The 20,013-nt window shown below is 39.3% G+C and overlaps 1 protein-coding gene across 6 annotated transcripts in view; it reads left to right on the forward strand.

The window, feature by feature from the left end:
• Positions 1-684: 684 nt before the first annotated feature.
• The window catches only part of ZFC3H1 (zinc finger C3H1-type containing), a 40,372-nt gene continuing 21,043 nt past the window's right edge, over positions 685-20,013 (forward strand). The window contains exons 1-14 of one of the 6 annotated variants that reach the window (XM_063396457.1): positions 685-1,418; positions 5,730-6,149; positions 9,334-9,398; positions 9,658-9,853; positions 10,035-10,261; positions 11,834-11,957; positions 13,527-13,624; positions 14,553-14,756; positions 15,389-15,553; positions 17,130-17,267; positions 17,629-17,747; positions 18,088-18,234; positions 19,177-19,351; positions 19,570-19,701. In XM_063396457.1, coding sequence (XP_063252527.1) covers positions 821-1,418; positions 5,730-6,149; positions 9,334-9,398; positions 9,658-9,853; positions 10,035-10,261; positions 11,834-11,957; positions 13,527-13,624; positions 14,553-14,756; positions 15,389-15,553; positions 17,130-17,267; positions 17,629-17,747; positions 18,088-18,234; positions 19,177-19,351; positions 19,570-19,701 — 2,808 coding nt within the window. In that variant the 5' untranslated portion in view covers positions 685-820. Of the gene's footprint in view, positions 1,419-5,729; positions 6,150-9,333; positions 9,399-9,654; positions 9,854-10,034; positions 10,262-11,833; positions 11,958-13,526; positions 13,625-14,552; positions 14,757-15,388; positions 15,554-17,129; positions 17,268-17,628; positions 17,748-18,087; positions 18,235-19,176; positions 19,352-19,569; positions 19,702-20,013 lie in introns of all 6 variants that reach the window. The other 5 variants (XM_063396458.1, XM_063396460.1, XM_063396462.1 and 2 more) reach the window with 5 other exon arrangements.

A 20,013-nucleotide genomic window follows, 5' to 3' on the forward strand; every position in this document is an offset into this window, starting at 1 on the left:
CAGCAGTCGTGGTAGGATGTTGCATTCCCTAACAACCACTTAGGTAGTAACAGAATGCTATTTAGAGACATGAAAATAAAACAAATGATTAAAGGTGTTTATACATTTGTTTTGCACACTCTGATGCTCACTTGTCATTTGTATCACTGAAGGCATTAGGCCCAATCTGTACTTCTAGGCAATTACAGGTCTGGAAAGCCTTGCAGAAACCTCCTTCTTAAAGATTTTAACACTAGCTTAGCTACTAGGAGGGTTCTGCGAGTTAATGCCTGTACCCCCGCTGCTTTCCCTTCTTTAGCAGCTGCGCACTGTTCAGGGATAGCAGCAGGGCACTGGCCCCACCAACAGAGAAGTGGTAAGCAGCACTCGCATTGAGCCCAGGAGGCCTATGCTCCCGCGGCCTGGAGGCGCTGAATGGAGCTGCCACTGATGTCCCGCGGCGGGGGCGGGGCAGGGCAGGGCAGGGCAGGGCAGGGCAGGGCAGGGCAGGGCAGGGCAGGGCAGGGCAGGCAAGGCAGCCCGCCCCCATTGCCACATCTCCCCACCCACATAGCGCCGAGCCCTTCGATAAGATGGCGGCCTCCTCCACCAACATGGAGGCGCAGCCGCGCGATAGGCTAAGGCACCCGCTTTCCCCGGCCTCGCCCCGAGCGGGGGAACTACATTACCCAGGATACCCCGCGACAGGGGCGTTGCCCCGCGCCCGTTGGTTTTTACGCACCGCGGCCCCGTCTCCTCCTGGGCGGGGCGTGGTCTCGCGAGAGTCCGTGCGGGTCGGTGGAGGGGGCGCAGGGTGCGCCGAGACCGTTGTCGTGGGCCCATGGCGGCCGCGGAGGCGGCGGCCGCGCCCGACCCCAGCGGGCTCTCCCCGAAGGAGGAAGGGGAGCTGGAGGATGGCGAGATCAGCGACGATGACAACAACGGTTTCGGTCCCTGCGGCGGCGGCTCCGAGCCTGCCGGCGGCCTCGGTAGCGGGTGTAACAGCAGCAGCAGCAGCAGCAGTAGCAGGCCGTACTCGAGGCGCCGGCCGCCCCCCGGGCTCCACGGGAGCGGCTCCTTGTCCTCCCCCGGGCGGCCCTTTCCGCGCTCACGGCACCAGCCCCCGCCCGACTCGGGACACGTGCACGGCCACGGCGGGTACCGGCCGAAGGACTCGTTCCGCTCCCACCCGCCGGCGCCGCGGATGCCGCCAGGCTCGCACTCAGACACGGGCCCCCGGCTCTCCTTCTGGGAGCGCAGCCACAACGCCCTAGACCGGTTCCGTTTCCGAGGCCGGCCCTACCGCGGCGGTGGGCGCTGGGGCCGGAGCCGGGGCTGCAGCGATCGGCCAGGCAACCCTCCGGGGAGGCCTCCCGGAGGGGGAGGCGGCGCCGGGTTCAGTGGCAGCCAGGGCTGGAGGGAGCCGTCGCCTCGAAAATGTATCCTTGAGACGTGAACGGTGGCGGGGGGCCCGTGCTGCTGTGGTGGGCCTGGGTGTGGCGGTGCCGCGCTACGTGGCCGAAAGCCCTGGGAAGGGACGCGTTTCCCTCCCGCTGTGGCAGTGCGATTCCCGCGGCCGAGAGGGAGGCTTCCAAACTAATCCTGGGGGTTGGCCGGGGCAGCTGTCCCTGCTTATGGAGAGGCTGCTGGCAAGTCGGATTATTGCCGTGACCTGGCTTGCGGCTTGGCCGATCCGTCGTGTGTAGGGAAAAAGGAGAAGCATAGCCTGAAAGGACGCTTCTGTCGGTTGGATTGCGAACGGTGCTTTTCTAGCCCCAAGTGCGAATATTGTGAAGTGGGGCCAGTCTTTGGTGGGGCAGTATTAATATGTTTAATTAGTGTCACAGCTGTAAAGCTAAACCCCCTAAGCTTGTTAATTTACTGTATTGGACAATGAAGGATCTACTATTTTTTTTCATTTTCGCTTTCATCCCGTCAAAGGTTATTATACATAGGTTTAGCTTTAGTCAATTTTAGCGAAGCTGAAGTGGGTCTGTACACACAAACTGTAGTTTAGATGGGTATTCAGATGAAAGCCATACCCACCATGTCTTGTAGGATGTTCTCCACTGGTTGCTCTTACGAGTTGTTTAGGTGACTCATTATGAGGATTCTGATATTTTGTCCTTTCACGAGCAGGAATTGTGAAAGTGATGGGAAAAGCTTCCTTGATTTTTCTTGTTTGCCATAGGAAGTAATATATATATGTAGAACTGATGCTAAATGTAGCTTGGGGCAGTCTGGTTACTTGATGTAACTGCGTTGTTGCCTAAGTGAAAATGTAGAGGAGTGTAAGAAACACTGAGCAAGAGATACGTGGTTAAATCCTGCTCTCCAGAATTTTACAGTGTTTTATTGTCCATATCAATAGTCAAAGGATGTGTTTTTGCTGGACCGTGTGGGTTGATTTCTTGGATCTCCTGGATCTTGTTTTCGACACAAATTTATTATTTATGTCATTAATGTTTTTATTTGTTTAAATGTGGATGGAATATGTAAATTAGCAATAGAGATGCTTTTATTTAGTCCCATGTGGTAAAGTTACAGCATTATTGAAGGCTTCATTAGAGCCCTTCATTCCAGGGTTTTATCTTGAGAGGCAGCGAGGGAAGATGTGATTTGCCCAAGGTTTCACAGTAAGACAATTCTAGTGCTGAAAATAGTTTTCAAGTATCTTGCTTTGCAGTGTTGCTCTGAGTACCCGAAAGTGGTTATTTTCGGTGTAAGGAGTAATTTGCACGGCAAATGTAGAGATTGTCCTAAACGGATCTTGCAATGTTTCTTAATGAGACTGATGCAGAATCTCCTTTTCTCTTTTAATTAAAAGAGTATTCGGAAATGAATAATTCCATTTTCAAACCAAAGGTAGAAAATGGTGATGTTGAAAGTGTTTTTATTCCTGGCACTTAAGATTCAGTTATTTGTTGAAACATGGTAGATGGAGAATGTTCTATTACTCTGGCTCTTTAATAAGTGAACATTCAGTTGTTTATGGATCATATAGTTAAGGAAGGTCCATGATTTTCCCTCACTATGAGTTACTTTCTGTATTTTTCGTATCCTTGCCACCTTATCCAGTCAATATTAGAGAATTCATAAATGCTAAGGTACCTCTGTGTTGCTAACATTAATGGAGTACGGGTGTAGTTCATTGGCATGTGGCTGCAGAGGAGACTTTCATATCAACTGGTACAAGGAGGCTTGTGGCCTGGAATGGTATTTGAAGTTCCCTCTGGAAAATAAAATGTTTCAAGTGTCTTGAGTCCTGGTTTTGGCTTCTTCTTAGTAGCTGGTGTAGTGCTGTGTTTTGGATTTAGTGTGGGAATAATGGTGATAACACGCTGGTGGTTTAGTTGTTACTGAGAAGCGCCTACACTAAGTCATGGCCTCTCAGTGTCCCATGCTTTGCCAGTGAGGAGGTGCACAAGAAACCGGAGTGTGCAAAACTGAGACCCAAACTTGGCCACAGTTCTTGGCCACAGACTGTCATGCCCAGTGATTTAACTGTGGGGAATTGGCTGAGAGCCACTGATTGCCACTGATTGCTGCTTGAGGCAGGACTGGCCATCTCCCAGTTGGTAGTGAGCAATTGTATTACCCTCCTCACCTGGGCATTAGTCCAGTCCAGTCTCTCTTTCTCTTATCTCCTTTTTCATTATTGTTACTACTTTACTTGATTTCCATTATTACACTGTTCTTTTTTTCAACCCACTTTTCCCTCAACCCACATTACCTTTTTCCAAGTTCTTTCTGCATCCCATGGAAGGGAGGGAAGAGTGAGAGTGTGCAGTAAGTTGCTGATCAGGATAAACCATGACAGTCTGATAAGACAGAGATTGTTTACTTGATTTATCTTTGGAACTTGTGCTTTGCACCACAATTTATAGGAATATATATGTAAGCGGGGAAAAGGATGTGGTGGAACACTTAGACAATTCTTGTTACTTTTTTTGAGGTGTTAGCTTTTAATACACTTTTCTCTTTCAATTCTTGGCAACTTTAATGTATTATATAGTAATTCCCCAGGAATTCTGGTGCAATTTGAGTCTGAAATACTGAACCATTATGGGACTTTCTGTTTCCATTGAATTCTGAACTCTTCACAGTGTACTTTTTTTCTTCATTTCTAACTCCCTTTCTTCTTTTTGGTTCTCAGATGACGTTTCTCTTGAGCTGGTTGAAGCGCAGTTGTTATTTTAATATGTGCATGCCTGTCTGCCTTTTGCAGCACTTAATGGAATCTTGCATTCTATGTGTATAACCACATTAAAAAAAAATTCTACATATGCAAACCACGGAATTTCTGGTTAACTCCATTGTGGGAGCTTCTGGCAGTTGTATTATCCTGAGCACAAAAAACATCCCCAAACTGTCTTGCTAGCCATCTCCAATGACTTTAGAAGGTCCCTGTTGAAGTATTCCAATAGCAGATAGTAGTTAGACTTACTTCTATAACTGATGGTGAGTCAGCTTCAGAATTCCCTGTGACTTAGGAAATCATGAATGTAAAGGAATTTCGCAGATATGCTTATTGCATAATTTGGTGTTATACTGCATACAGCTTTTAGTATTTTCAGCATATTTATAGACTGTTTAATTGCTTTTTGGATTTTATGTAGTTTATCTTTTCTAGTTTCTGTTTCTTGTGCTGACACTTGAGAAAGCACTGTATAGCAAAACATTTCCTGGTATTACGGAAGGAGCTTTTGCAGGATACATACTGAGATTGTTCATACTAATGTTAGAACTGAAAGTAAGTGCTCGATGCTTGTGAGCATAAGACAAATATGTTTTCCTTTGGATTCAGTATGTCTGCATTCAGAGGACACCTATTTTAGCTTCTGGTTTTATTCTGTTTATTGTTTTAAGAGATGATGTTGTTGGAAAAGCATTTTGCATAACTGGGTGTGTGAGTCAGCTGTTATCACAGTGGGGTTGATACTGTGAGTCAAATGAGTAAACCCTGACTCGGTATCCTGAACGATTTCCCCTTGAGCATGATTATTTTACAGGATCGTTTTCAAGGGTCAGGTTAGGGTAAGAGTAGTTGAACCTCTAATAGTAACAACTTTTGTTCTGGGTAGAGGTGCTTAAGTCCACTGCTTTCCTTGGACATTCGTAATCAACCTTTTCTGAGTAATTAGTAACTCCCAGTTGTCTTCAGCATTTCTGAATGTTTTGGTCGCAAATCTCTGTTACTTTTTAAAATTCCCTTCAGTTCATTGATTCTTCTGTGCCTTATTTGCTGAACTGCATTTACTGAAGTGTGTAAGTGTGCTATGGCCAGACTTAGTATTGGCTAGATGTGGCATTTTATGAAAGGCTAAAATGAGTGAGAAGGAATTTAACCTGTTTTTTTCAGAGTGTCATATGGGGAGTCAGTACTGGAGTTATGAACTCTGGAAGTCTGACTTTCCGTGATAGAGAACCATCTCAGCTTTATGGCTGTTGTTTCCAAGAGGATGGTGAGGCTTCTGAGATAAGACTTGTCAGCATTTCATGACCTTCTTGTCATAAATCCAATATTTGAAATTGTTGGTTTGAGAAAATGTTTGTCAGTGTATAATAATGACTACAGCTTTTGCATGCTGCTTGTATTTATTGAGGATATTTTTCAAACTAGCCTTAAGGTAAAATATATGAGAATGGTCATAAGTTACGCTTGTCTTAATTTGATCTTCAGTGGTAATATTGCCACTGTTTTAAGATTATAGAAGTTCTTGTCTTAAATTTCTTGACCACTAATTCAGCTAAAACTTTTGGAAGGTCTCCATCTAGAAAGCAGAACTACTCTTCTAAAAATGAAAGCTCTGTGGAAGAAAGTTTTGAGGATCTGCTCTTGAAGTATAAGCAGATACAATTAGAACTTGAACACATTAATAAAGATGAAAGACTGGCTTTGAGCAACAGGGAAGAAAACGAGAAACAAGATGATGAAAAAACAGTGGACACTGAGGACCAAAAAACTGTAGAAAATGACAGTATTAAAACGGACTCTGTAAAAGAAATACCTCCTGAGGAGAAAAATCCAGTTATGGGCTTTCAGGCATTTGAACTGAAACCTCTCAGACAAAAACTGCCTACTCCAGCTGAGAGGAGCAGATTGAAAAAAGGCAAAGAAGGAGTGAAGCAGTCCTCACAAAAATCTGAAGTAACAGAATCTGGTCAAGGTAAAGAAATACTTATAAAGTTGTTTTGGCTTGTGAAGTTCTGTTCGCTTGCTGTTATTTATTATATTTATTAGGTATTGGAGAAAACTTTACTGTAATTAAAATGTTAAAAGTTACAAGTTAAAGATTAAATATACCTAACTCTTGTGTTTTATAATTCCTTGAATTATATAAACATGCTTGGAAGCATGTTTTTGCTTTGGATTTGTATTTTAAATAATGTGTTAGACTGTTAATGTGTTAGACTGTTTGGTAGAAAGCATGAGGTCAAGACTTGAAGATTTTAATTGCTGTTCACAGCAGAAATTGTTGACTTTTCACTGGAAGTTTTACTTTTGCTTTTGACTTGTTCTTTTCTGCAGAAGCAAAATGTGTGTTTTTTTTAGCTGAAAAGAGAACATTTAGAGACCCCTTTTTCTGCATTTCATCTTTGTGTGTTTTCTAAAGTGTAATATCAGGATCATGGAATATTCTGAGTTGGAAGGTACCCACAAGGATCATCAAGTCTAACTTTTAAAAGTTAATGTCCCGTACAGGGATCAAACCCACGACCTTGGTGTTCTTAACACCATAAGATATTTTCATGAGAATTGTTTTGATCATTGTGATAGTCACAAATAGTCAAGAAATTGTAGGGCAGAAATGGAAAGGATTTGTAGACAAAATGAAGCCGAAGGGTAGAAGAAGTGTCTTGTCAAAGATAGTTCTGGACTGCTGACTAAAGAGGGTAATTGCTGAGATGCCTTAGCCGGTTACAGAAAAACAAGCGATCAGAAAAACAAGTGATCGTGTCCACCTGGCTGCAGTGAAAGCACTTGAGCTTATTTCTGAGTCTGCAGCAAAGTAAGGCAGCCGACTTAAGCTTCCTGCTCCAAGGCTTCATGTCCTTCTAGTACGTGATTGCTGTGGTTGAGAGTGGCGCTTGAGGCTATCACTTGTCATCGGATGTTCGCTAATTTGCCAGTGTGTGTAGACTGTCAATTTGAGTGGGAAGAGACAAAGTAGTTAATGGATTGAATAAGAACGCAGGTGAGTAATTGGCAGGAATATGAAGAAAGGTAGGACTAGAGCACTGAAAGTCAGAATGATTTATGTATGACTTCAGAACAAGACAGACCTTGTAAAGAAAACAAAAGAGAAAACTGATAATTAGTAGTCAAACCATCTCATTCTAGGTAATTTCTCCCCCTTGTGTGTTTTCCATTAATAATAAATTTTTTTGTGTTCTTTAAGAGGTCATACAGATTTTATTGACAGACATGAAGAAAACAAATTTCGGTGATAAAAGAAAACCTAGTAGTCTCTGGGAAGAGAACATAGCAAGACAGCAGAATGAAGTGGCTATTTAAAAACCAAAATAGTCTCAAAAATCCAGCTTCCAAACTTAAAAGCACTGAAGTTGATAATGCACTTTATGATAGTGAAAAATAGGTGCTGTAATATGCATATTAAGAGCATTTAATTTTTGCATGATCCTCAAATCTATGATGTATAAATGATCTGAAAGCAGAAAGATTATGTATGAATGAATGTTGGACAATACAAGGCAGGCTTCCAAAGAAAAAATCAGCTGATGGGAGTTATGGCAGATTCATGTGTTCTAAATTAATATATACTACATCAGTCTCCTTACTGCCCCATTACATGCTGCATGTATTGGGAAATCAGCAAAATTTGATTTTCCATTTTTATTTATTTTTAAATGGTGCACTGGATGTTTCTGCAAACCTGTAAAAGTTGAGGGACTTGTCTTAAAACTCAGAAAAATTCCAGTCTCTCTCTCAAATTAATTCTCTGTGGTTCAGCTGCTCTGACGGGTTTGACAGTATTCCCTACTTCAGTTCCTGTGTTGTGCATTAGCCCGTTGTGTCCATGTTGTCCCCTTCTGGTTCGAAAGAGCATTTGTGCTTGTATAGAGTGTCCCAGCATATGCCTGCATCAAAAAAACCTAATGTGCCATCTGTCTTCCTACCTTTCAACCTGTGAACTGGATGGTTAGGAACTTTGCATATATATATATATATATATATATATATATATATGCACACACACGCACACACATATATATATACACATATATATACACACATATATATGTATGTACTAACTTTCTTGAATTTTTTTCCATAGCTCATTTGGGTAATAGATATTACTCTTTCTTTGTATGTGCATTTTTAAAAAATGCATGCATGTACAAGGAGAAAGACCTTCAGCATTTTTAGGTTTCATTTTTGTTTACATATAAGGTACTTTAAACACTGCATTTCTGAATGTAATTTGTATGAAATGCTAGGAAGAGTTAAAGCTGTACAGAATCTGAATTTATTTTCCACCATTTTGAATTGTGGGAGAAGGAATCTTTGAAGAAAGATTAATACAGCAAAAGAACTCCAAGCTTCTCTAAATGTGTCCTTTGTCTGATGTGTATAAACATATAAATGTATGATAATATAAAAATCATGTAATTAGTTTTTGGATCCAATTATATTACTAATTATTTGCTGTAATGAAGTATGTAATAATGCAATATGTACAGCATTGTGTATACCATGTGTAAAATATAGTATGTTAATGTGTGTGTACATATACATTATGAAAATTGACTATATTTTGGGAAGTCTAAGAAATTAATATTTTAACATCGAAATGTTTAGTGAGAAGACAGTGCTGTAGTATTCATTTCCATAGGATAACTTTTTTCTGTTTTCCTCTGATGTGAAATGGAGGAAGTGTGTTCTTACTGCAGCTTTGGGCCTTTATATTTAATTCTGCAGGAGAGTGATCAATTACTCAAAATAGCTGCCAGTGAAATATGAGATGCTCAGGACAGCAGCTGATATGCGATGGTAGTACAGAACACCTGACAAGTCTTCTTTTCCCCTTGTCTGCGAATCTGTTTTTCATTGTTTCTTGAGGAGTACATGTGAACCTTAAGACAGAGTTACTAAGAAATGACAAGTCTTGCCTTACACTTACGGAGTCATGATGACTTTATCTGTCCTGCCAAATTTATATGAATTTTTGTTCGTGTGATCTTGCGTGTACCTGCTATTGTTTTATACTGTGTATCAGTGATATTGATGAAATATGGTTGTATAGATTAAAATTCAGGTATCATTTTAATGTAGCTCTGTCTCATGGCAAACAGCTTGTTTAAAAATATGGTATTTTTTTCTCTTGGAAGGTACAGAAGACAAAGAGCAAACATCAGCGCGAAAGCTTAGCGGTTCGGATGTTGCATCTGAAAAGGTAAGAAAATATTCCTCCATAGATGAGGCATGATTGCATTATGATACTCTGGTGGCTTTTTCCAAATGGCAGTCCAGAAACATTGCAGTAATAGAAACTGTTAGTTTTTAATAAATGACATGTAACAGTAAAGTTGGATTTTGAGCTTTCTTTTAGTAAAAATATTGAGTCAAGATTTCAGAAAACCTTTTAAAGAAAAAATTGTTGAATTATGTTTCGTGACTTTTTGTCTTCTTTCTTCTGTTTTCTTCTCAAGAAGCTGCTTGATGATGAGGAGGAGATGTCTGAATTGCAACTTCGGCTTCTTGCACTTCAGTCTGCTAGTAAAAAATGGCAGCAAAAAGAACAGCAGGTGATGAAGGAAAGCAAGGAAAAATTAACAAAAACGAAAAGTATAACACAGAAAATCAAAGCCAGTACAAAAGCACATTCAACAAAAAAACCTAGTACTACAGGTAATAAGTTTGTTACTGAAATGGCTGTTAATGGCATGGCCTCAAAAAAAAAAGTTGTGTGAGCAATGAGCCTTTAGTCGTTCTAAACTCTCACATTTACTCATAGCTCTTGAAGAATCTGAGATTGGGTGGAACCAATTAGGTAAGATGGTGTTAATCACGTATTTTTTTTTATTTAAAGGCAAGCAAGCTTTGAGGAAGCAACAGACAAAGACATCAAAGAAGATACAGCAGCAAAAGGAACTAGACAGGCGGCAGAAAGAGGAAGACCAGAGGAAACAAGAAGAAGAGGAAGAGAGAAGAAAGAGAGAAGAAGAAATAAGAAAAATTAGGGACCTCTCAAATCAAGAAGAGCAGTACAATCGATTTATGAAGTTAGTTGGAGGAAAAAGGAGATCAAGAAGCAGGGTAACGAATTTCTTGCATGGTGTTCTAGCATTACATTTAGGATTCATGAATGATTTCTGTCCTGCTCCATCTGGTTTTGTGTCACCATCCTGTCTGAATCCCCCTGTTCTTCTCCATGCTTTCCCCACCCCTAGAATAATCAAAATATAGCCATGAAAGGAAAGCTCAATATACTTCAGTGTTCACAGTGTTTTAATCCCATGCTAGACAAGCATTCCCTTTGGATTTGGAAAATCAGTTTTGTACATTTACAAGTCAGTGGTAAAGCATTTTCCTGCTAAAGACATTTTGAACACTGTGATCAAAGAGCAGCCTGTAATTTAACACTAACCAATCAGTGAGACTTCTTTGGCTTTCTTCTTTTAGATTTCTTCTAAAAGAAGGTTTTCTTCTCCACATTTTCAAACCTTTTCTGTATGCACAACTTCAGTGGCTTGCTTCTTTCAGAGTGACATTGGAGGGCTTGTTGCTTTGTAGTATTTTTTCAGTGTAGTATTTAATCTATTTTGTTGAGGCATAAGATACGCCCAGACAAAAGATAATTCGTTTAACCTCACATAGTGTCAAATTGATGAAGTAATGGTGTTACTGCAGTAGTCATCATGTTATCCTTGCAGGCTGTTCTTGTTCTCTCATTGAGATTAGCAAAAGACACTCGAGTAACTAATGTCTGTCTCTAAACCATTGGTACATTACAGAATGAATGTTTCTATAGCATTAATTCTTTCAGCCTGGAAACAATACAGCCACTGCAGCTGGATGCTTCAAGTGCTTGGAGCTATTAATGCTGTACAAAGAAACAGCATCTAAGGGAATTGAGGCTCCCTGTTTGAGGTCACGTTGTAGAACAATTATGCTTATAGTAATACTGAGTGGAAAATGGAGACTAAAAATGTTTGACTGTAAACAGTAGATATTCTAGAAGCTACCAAAATGTCTTCTGTATGCCTCTGAAAGATACAAGTTAAGAGTCTGAGAAGTCATACTTAGGTGTTCTGTATATTTTCAGTTCTGAACATTGACTGGCATCCATATGGTGTTAGGAGATCTTTAAGCAATCTGATTTATGAGTTGACAGTCTCTGGGTTTGGCTCAGTGTGGCATGTGGCTCCTTCTGGGACAATAAAAAAATTCTTTACCTGAGAGTTGTTTCTTGCAAGGGTAGTTCAGGCATTCTTGGTAGTTGCCATTGCAGATTACCAGAAATAATAAAGCATTTAATTCACTTACAGTCTTTCAGAAATATATGACCATGACCAGTTACCAGATACAGAATGACCAAAAGGTATTTCGAAATTGTTTCCGTGTATCATAACACCCCCCCCACCCCATCATCCTGGAAGAGATACAGTTTAAAACTGCCTGTTGGTTTGTCTAGTTGCTACCTGCAGTGGATTTGATTAAAAACACAATAATTCAGATTCTTCTTCTTGTACAAGATAAGTAAATTGTATTTATAAATCAATTAGAAGAAAAAATTCTAAGGGCCTTCTTCCAAAATTTCTTAGTGGTTTTCTCTGAAATAATGATGTAAGACCAGCTAAATAAAACACTTTTTTTGTGTGTGTTTAGTCATCAGATACAGACTTGAGATGGTCTTTGGATAAGCAGTCTACAGAGAGTGCAGGAGGCATATATCAGTATGATAATTATGATGAAGTTGCTATGGATACAGACAGTGAAACTAACTCACCAGGTAAGACTTACTTACAGTTTTCTTATATGGTGCTTGGTAAAAATAGGTAAAATGTAGGAAATAAGCCACTGTTCCAGAAAAAGTGTTTGTTTTGAGCTGTCTAAATATAGAACTAACATTTTAAGGTGAGCTAATTGTGTTAAAGCTGATTCTTTCCATCTCTGTGATAGTGGTATTTTTAAGGTCTTTAGGGTATGTTTTCCTCATTGCAGTACTGTAGGTTTTATGCTTGTATATTCCAAATCAGCTGTGCAGGGTGTTGACTGGCCAGACAGCAGCTTTGCTAAAAAAGGGCCTGGAGGTCCAATGCTCATTGAGTGACATGTGGGTTAGCAGTGTAGCCTTGGGTGACAGGTGAACCATAGCCTGGGTTGTGGCACTGTGGCTGTTGGGGGTCAGTGGCTGGAGGGGCCTGTTGATCACTGATGAGATGGCCACTTTACTGGTTTCACAGTAGGAGAGAACAACATTCTAGAAGGAGCCTAGCAAAAGACTTTTTTGACTAAGGGTAACTGTTTCAGGCCTGTTTTTCAGTAATTCATTGGGAGACTGGAGCAGTTGGCTTACAGGAAGAGACTGAGAAAGCTACATTTGTGTTGAGAAGGCTAAGGAAGGATTTTGATCTTGTCTTCAACTACTTAGCGGGCAGTTGCAGACAAGACAGAATCAAACTCTGCAGTCAAGTGGGCAACAAAAGTGACACCTCAGTTGTAATGAAACAAATTCTGCTTAGATTGAGGATCTATCTAAGATCTACTAGAGCAGGTTTAAATGTTGTGGATCTCCATCGTCAAATATACATGGAACTCGACAACCTGACTTTGGGGGCAGCCCTGCTCTGGGCACTTGTGCTAGGTCATATATCTTCCAGAAGTCTCTTCCAGCCTAAATGATTTATTGACTCTTGAGTCTAAGGTGCATTTAAGGTAGTCAGGTTTCTGTGTTTCATCTCAACATGTGGAGAGTTGACAAAAATTCATTAAGCATACTACCTGATCGGCTACTTTTTTTCTCTTGCTTTTTATCTTCCACCCTTTTTTCTTTTTGATTCATTTTCTCCTTTCTTGTCAGCCTTCCTTGTACATTACTTTGTTAAAATACTACACCTGCTATTTTTTATGTGTAAGTTACACAAATCTGTCTTGACAAAGCTTCTCCTGTTCAAGATTTCAAATTTATCAGCTGTGCTTTGTGTCTGCTTCTGTCCTACTTTGTGTTTTGTTGGTTTTTGGTAGCCTGTAATCAGGCTACTGAGATACTTTGTTTTGGAAGGTAAATTCTTGCAAATTAAATACAGTTTGAGGGCTGCATTACCTTAGCAGCACTGGTTGGCTATACTTACATTTTGTATATAAAACAGAAAAAGAAAATGTAACTACTCCTTTTAAAAATAAATGTATAAATAGAGAAAAGGCACTGTGCTGTGTCTGGTGTTACCTTTGAAATTAATGCACTGTAAAAACATTTATCTCTTTTTGCTACATTAAATAATTTGAAGCATAGAGCTTCAAATATATACCTGTTTAATAAATACGTGTCAGATATCTTACATTCAGTATTTAATTACAGCTTCTTCTCCAGTGCAGCCTCCTTTCTTTGAGTGTCCAATAGGATATTTTCCACCTCCAGTACCACCAATTTCCTTGCCATTACCTCCTCCAATTCCAGTAAGTAACCTTGATAATTTCTCATTTTGTATCTGATTCTGAATGCTAAAGCTAGGATTATTAGATTCTGATTTTGGTACTGTACTCTATTTAATGATTCCCTTCAACTATCTTAGACTTGTGGTTGCTTTTTTAAAACTCTTTTATTTCAGCTGTCTCTTGGCTGATGTAGTTGTTGGTTAGTGAAGGTTTTCCCTGAGGAATTGAAATTCTCTTCACTTTTAGAGCTGTGCTTTTTCATACAGAAAGCAAAAATTGTCTGAAGCACATAAGAAAAAAGAATGAATTGGAACTGTTAGTGCAAGACAACTTTGCCTCTTATCTCTAGGCCATATATGTAGGTAGATAAGCTTGATGTCTGACTTGTTACCTAGAGGAGGGAAAAGCCAAGACATATAGCTCATCAGTCATTCAAACTTTGTGCCTTTTGACTGTGTTTTCTGTCTTCTGACCTAGGAGTCCACATGGAAATTGAGTTAGTGTGGAGTTTTTTTCAGTGAATGATTGTTACTCTTCTCAGAAAAATGATAGAAAAGATACCATTTCCTCTCATGACACCTTCTGAACTTTTGACTAAGGGAAATTGTAGTTTTATTAGCTAAGACAGTTTCATAAAACTGTTTAAAGACTGCTGGTCAACTATATTTCTCTGGCTAGACCACCTCTGGTTCAGATTCTCATTTACATTTAGTTCATATGTCTCCACAGCTTCCACTGTCCAAATCTATTGCTTCCATTAACCTCTGTGAGAAATAACTAACTGTTCAGTGACAGCCTTTGACAGGGATGTAAATGTAGTTTGAATGTTAATTAAACTGACACAATTTAGGTTTAAACCATGGAATAATCTGGGTCTCAACCTCTGCTAAGTCATCATAAAGGACTAGTAATTTTCACATTTCAAACCTTTGTTTTACTTTTTTCTCAGCCTGTACCATCTTTGAGCCATCTTTATATGGAGGGTATTCCTTGTGTTTCTCTTGAGCCACCTCCACCTCTTCCACCCCTTCCCCCTGAAGAGCCTGAACAGCCACCAAAGCCTCCGTTTGCTGATGAGGAAGAGGAGGAGGAGATGCTCCTAAGAGAGGAGTTACTCAAGTCTCTAGCCAACAAGCGTGCTTTCAGAGCTGAGGTACTCTATCATTTTTTGAGTGTAAGCCTCTAGATGGCAATCTTGGCCAAAATTTTGGTACAACCTGCTGTAAGTGAGGGTTTTATGCTGCATTTCTGGAGACTTAAAAAATCAACAAGAACTACTCTGGAATTTTAAATTTGCACCTTCTCTGTTGTTTCTGAAGCAATTATGAAACTTCAAGGTACTGAAAACCGAGCAAGTCTCAAGGGAGTGGGGTTTTCTGCCAGAAAACGTTTCTGACTTTGAACTTTCAGTTAGAAAGTAAGACAAGTAACTTTGTTTCAACCTTCTAGGAAAAGGAGTTGGAAGAGGCTGTTTTCTTTTTGTTGTTGTTTTGCGGGTTTCTGTTGGAACGAGAAACTAAGCTTGTGGTTTTAAAAGAATATATTGATTTTGACCTTACTTAAAGGGTCTTTTTCTGTTGACCTGTAAATAAATGGCCTGCTCTTGTGTGCCTTTCTGATATTACTGCAGGATTGCAGCATTTGTCTAATACATTTCAATTGTCTGCCTAAATTGCATTTTCAAATTCCAAGAAATGTATGAAACAGTCTCACTTATGCTGATGCTTTTTAAAATAGGTATGTATGGTCTGTATTTTTAAGACCATATCTTGTTCTACTTTTTAGGAAACATCAAGTAACAGTGGTCCACCTTCCCCTCCTGTTCTGGACAACTTGCATCCTGTGCAAAGAAGCAATCTGTCTGCTGTCAGTATTAATACTGTGTCTCAGCCACGGGTGCAAAATACCAAGTTTGTTAGAGTACCAAGGCTTCCACGAGCAGTGATCACAGTAAGGAAATACTGGTGCTTCCTACTAATAAGACTATGAGTTAAAACCAAGCTCAGTTCAAGTGAAGAGCAGACTTAGACTTAGGTTTTCTAGTGATACAGCACAGACAGTGAAGCTTCAGTTAAGCATTTGAATTATTAGCCAATTTGACAATCCATGTACTCTTCTAGAAAGACTTTTGACACTGAAACAAGAATTTATAGCTGAAGAGAGCATCAAAATATGCCAGCATGCTGTGAACTAAGAGATTGTAAATGTAGTTCAATTATTTTCTTATCCAGTCTAGCACAGACACAGAGGCCAGAGGTTTTTGTTTGCCAAAACAGAGGCAGTCCTGCTCTTTCTCCTGCACCTGGCCAGTTGGTGTCTCTCTTCCTTTAAAGTGGGGTCTGGAGCATCACTCCCATTGCTGAACTTATTTAATGTGCTAAATGGGTTAGAAAATTAACTTTTTATGAGGGAGAAAGTACTTTTCCTTCTCGAAGGAGTTGAGTTTTTTCAGTGAGTAGTGTGTATGTCAGTTAGCATGTCTGTGAGTGTGGCTGAAAGAGTATTTGTGAGGAGAGGACCAGTGCCTTGCACCAACATAAATTGGAATTTTGCCTGCCTATCCTATTGTGGTGAAAAGATGATGCAGCTGGAGTACATTCAGAATTAGTAGCTACAACCCATATCTTGGGAATTGCCCAGAGTATCAAAAAGAACTGTTTGTGGAAATTTGAGTATTTTTAATTTTAAAAAAATGGTGGTTTTTTGATGGGGTTAATGCTTTAAGAGACACTTAAAGCTTTGACAAGGTTCTGTTCTGCGATAAAGGGTAATGTATAACCACAGTTGTCCAAATCTACAGTGGGAGATCAGAAGAAGAGCAGTCCTGCTTTTATTCCAAGCTGTCACTCCAGAGCATTTGAGGTTAATCTAGATTGTCTGCATGTTTCTGCTTTTTTTTTTTTTTTTTGTGCTGGAATTGGCAGTCACCTGAACTTCAGTGAGCTTTTTAAACTTGTGCTGGCAAAAGGTGATTAATTATGATTTCATCTATTCATTACATTCTGTTGGTGTTCTATCAGTCAAACTGCCTGAGCAGCTCACTGTAAGGTCAGCTAGGTACAAGCGTGGGACAAGAGACATTGCACCTGTGTAGCAGAAAGATGAGGGAGTTTTGGTACGTCTGCCACGCCAGTTTTAGTGCAGATTTGATTGGCTATTACCTCTCAGTTAATTAAAAAATTCCTTGCAAATTACAGATAATAATTTTAATTATAATTAATTAATGAAGTATAGGAGTTAGATGTTTGAGATTTTTATGTAATGACCATGGACCAGTAAATGTGCTGCAGATGCTTGGGAGTAGGTTGAAAATGTTGGAGTACTTTTCACGTTACAATACCAAGACTGTGTAATATTGCTGTCTCGTGGAGAGGTACAAATGCTTTCTTTTTCTCACAATGTGGGATTGGTGTGAGTGATAACAAAAGGAGTTAACCTTCTCTTTCTCTTCTAAGTATGTCCTCTGTTACACTTGTGTCTCTAACTTTGTCTTCTTACTGTAAAACCTTTTATATTCTCACCCCAGCTTCCAAAACACAAGTCTGTTGTGGTTACATTAAATGACTCAGATGACAGTGAGTCTGATGGAGAGCCCTCTAACTCAACTAGCAGTGTGTTTGGAGGACTAGAATCTATGATAAAAGAAGCAAGGAGAAATGTTGAGGTAAATGTCAAAATTTTAATAATTTTCATGATTTTTCTTTATATATGGACTTCAAACTTTAGAATTGGGTCAAGAAATACTGCAGTTGTTTTAGAAGGGGATAAGAGTGAGTACATTACTCCTGTCTGGACAACTACATGGTAAATTGGATTGCACAAGTTAATAAAAATTTTTTGTTGAAGATTACATCCTAAAGATAGAACTTGTAATACATTTTAGTTTATATCTAAAGTTATTTAGTTTATATCTAAAGTTATTTAGTTTATATCTAAAGTTAGTGCTGAAATTCCTCTTATAAATACTTGATAGCTGTATTTTAAACTAGTGTAACTGGTCCTGACTTGAGTCTTAATTCCAACAGGCATCAAAAATCAAAGCCCCTCCAAAATCAGAAAAAGAGAATGATCCAATGAGAACTCCAGAGGCTCTGCCAGAAGATAAGAAAATAGAATACAGACTTCTAAAAGAAGAGATTGCCAGGTAAACTTAGTTAAATTGTTAATGTAAAATGTGTTTTATTTGTTGCCCTTTACTAGTATCTGTTTGTAACTTGAAGGAAAATCTGACTTTAAAAACCTTTCCATCACCTTTAGGTTTTTTCTCCCATGCAGTTTTTTGGGAAGACAACATAGAGGACTAAAGAAAATGGTTGGATTTGAACTGACTTAGAGTAACTGATTTCAGTTGTGGAAATACTTTTTCTTTTAACTTGAAATCTTGTCCTGCTACTCTTTTCAAAGATTGAAAAACTCTTGGGAGCACACATTAAAATGAATGTTGAAGCTACTGAACGTATTTGTTTTTAACATTTCTGTTTCAGTCGTGAGAAACAGCGCTTAATTAAGTCTGATCCAGTGAAGAACAATTCATCTCCTGCAAATTCTGATTGTGAAGTTGATGGAATTGGGAAAATTGCAGTAGTGACCAAACAAGTCACAGAAGCAGAAGCAAAGCTGAAGAAAAACAGGTATGCATTTCACTGTTGTAAGTCCTACCTTTTGCTTAACAAGATGAAAAGAGTAAATATTTTTAAATTTGTAGCAATTAAAAGAACAACAAACTATTTTTCCTGTTGTCTTGAACTCTATTCAGCCTTTAATTCTATTGCTGTGCTGTGTGGTAGATCTGTGCAAAAGGAATTGTGTTGCAGTGCCAGTATGATGTTTGCTAACTTCTAGGTATGATTTGTCATACTAAATGTTTTCAGCTGTTTATGTTCAGTGACTAGAATATGATTTGTGCCACCTAATATGGCTTTTCTCTTGTGGCATGCCTTTTCCATGTTTCTCACCCTAATTTCAAGTTACAGTTGGAAGTACAAGTGCTTTGCATCCTCTTCTCAGCTTCTTTTGCCACTTGATTATTTCTGTATGGCCTTGTGAATAAACTGGTTTGTGGTCAGTCATAACTGAAGAAGTATCTTGCCTCCTCTCTTTATCCACACCCATCTGCCTAAGTGTTTATCTTCCTTTGATGTATAGCATTTTGTAATTTGTGTAGTCTATTGTTGTGCCATAATATTATGGCTTGTAATCTGGTAATGTATGTGCCCCAAGATGGAACTAGATTGTTACTTACCAGAAAGCAAGAATGTGCATGTTTTGATTGTCATTATATTAAAACAGTCTTAAAGAATAGAGCATTTATTTACCTTTCCCTGTCCTTGTAACTAGAATGTGTTCATCTGCATTATACCTCCATGCTGAACTTGGGATGCTGAAACATGCTGTATATATTGACAGTATTTACTGTCTTATGGGTGTTAGGATTATCTGGAGAGGCTTAATTGTAGTATTTTTATAAGTGAGGAGAGCTGTGTTCTTAAATAATGGGAGTTTTGGAGGAACAGCAGTAGCTCTAAGCAACTTACCTTTGGAAAAAATGGTATACATTCATTTTTTTCTTTCAGAATGCTGTTGCTGAAGGATGAGTCTGTGTTGAAGAATTTATTGCAACAACAGGCCAAGAAGAGAGAGAATGTTCGAATTGCTGAAAATAAAATTAACAAGCTGGCTGAACAGCTGCAAGCAACAGAGAAGATCTTGAATGCTAACAAGGCATTTCTCAAGAGGCTTCAGGAACATGTAACTGGCACTCTGAAATGTTTCTGTTTCCTAGAGCTGGAAATCTTGAAATGAGATGCCTGATTTTTGGAGGCAGTAGGCTCTCTTTGAATTACTTACTAATTCCCAACTAGTTGTATTATATCTCATTAATTCCATGTAATTATATTTTATTATCTGGTCATATCTGTAAATTTGCATGTTGCTGTAATACTTAGTTTTTATCTTTACGTTTTCAGATACATAAAGTTCAACAACGACTTACAGTAAAAAAAGCTCTGGCATTAAAATATGGAGAAGAACTTGCTCGAGCAAAAGCAGTTGCAAGTAAGGAAATTGGAAAACGAAAGCTGGAGCAAGATCATCTTGGTGTAAGTCAGCATGCTTTTAAACCAAACTACTTAGAAAAGTGTCAATTTTGATTAACAAAAGTTCAAATGGAATTTCAGGAAAACATTTCAGAAGCAATGTAGGGAGTATTCCTATTGGTTTTGTTCATCTTTGAGAATTCACAAAAAAGGCATTAATGATTTGAGGAAGAAAACTCTTCAAAACCTACATTTCTGTACAGGAATGGCATTCATAGATGAGTAATAAGGAGTCATATGACTGTGAAGAAAACACAGTCTCTAGACATCAGTGATTTTGTTAAACTATCAAGCTAAGTCGCTGTGGAGGGTATC

This window comes from Prinia subflava, chromosome 4, assembly GCF_021018805.1.
Source record: "Prinia subflava isolate CZ2003 ecotype Zambia chromosome 4, Cam_Psub_1.2, whole genome shotgun sequence".
NCBI lineage: Eukaryota > Metazoa > Chordata > Aves > Passeriformes > Cisticolidae > Prinia > Prinia subflava.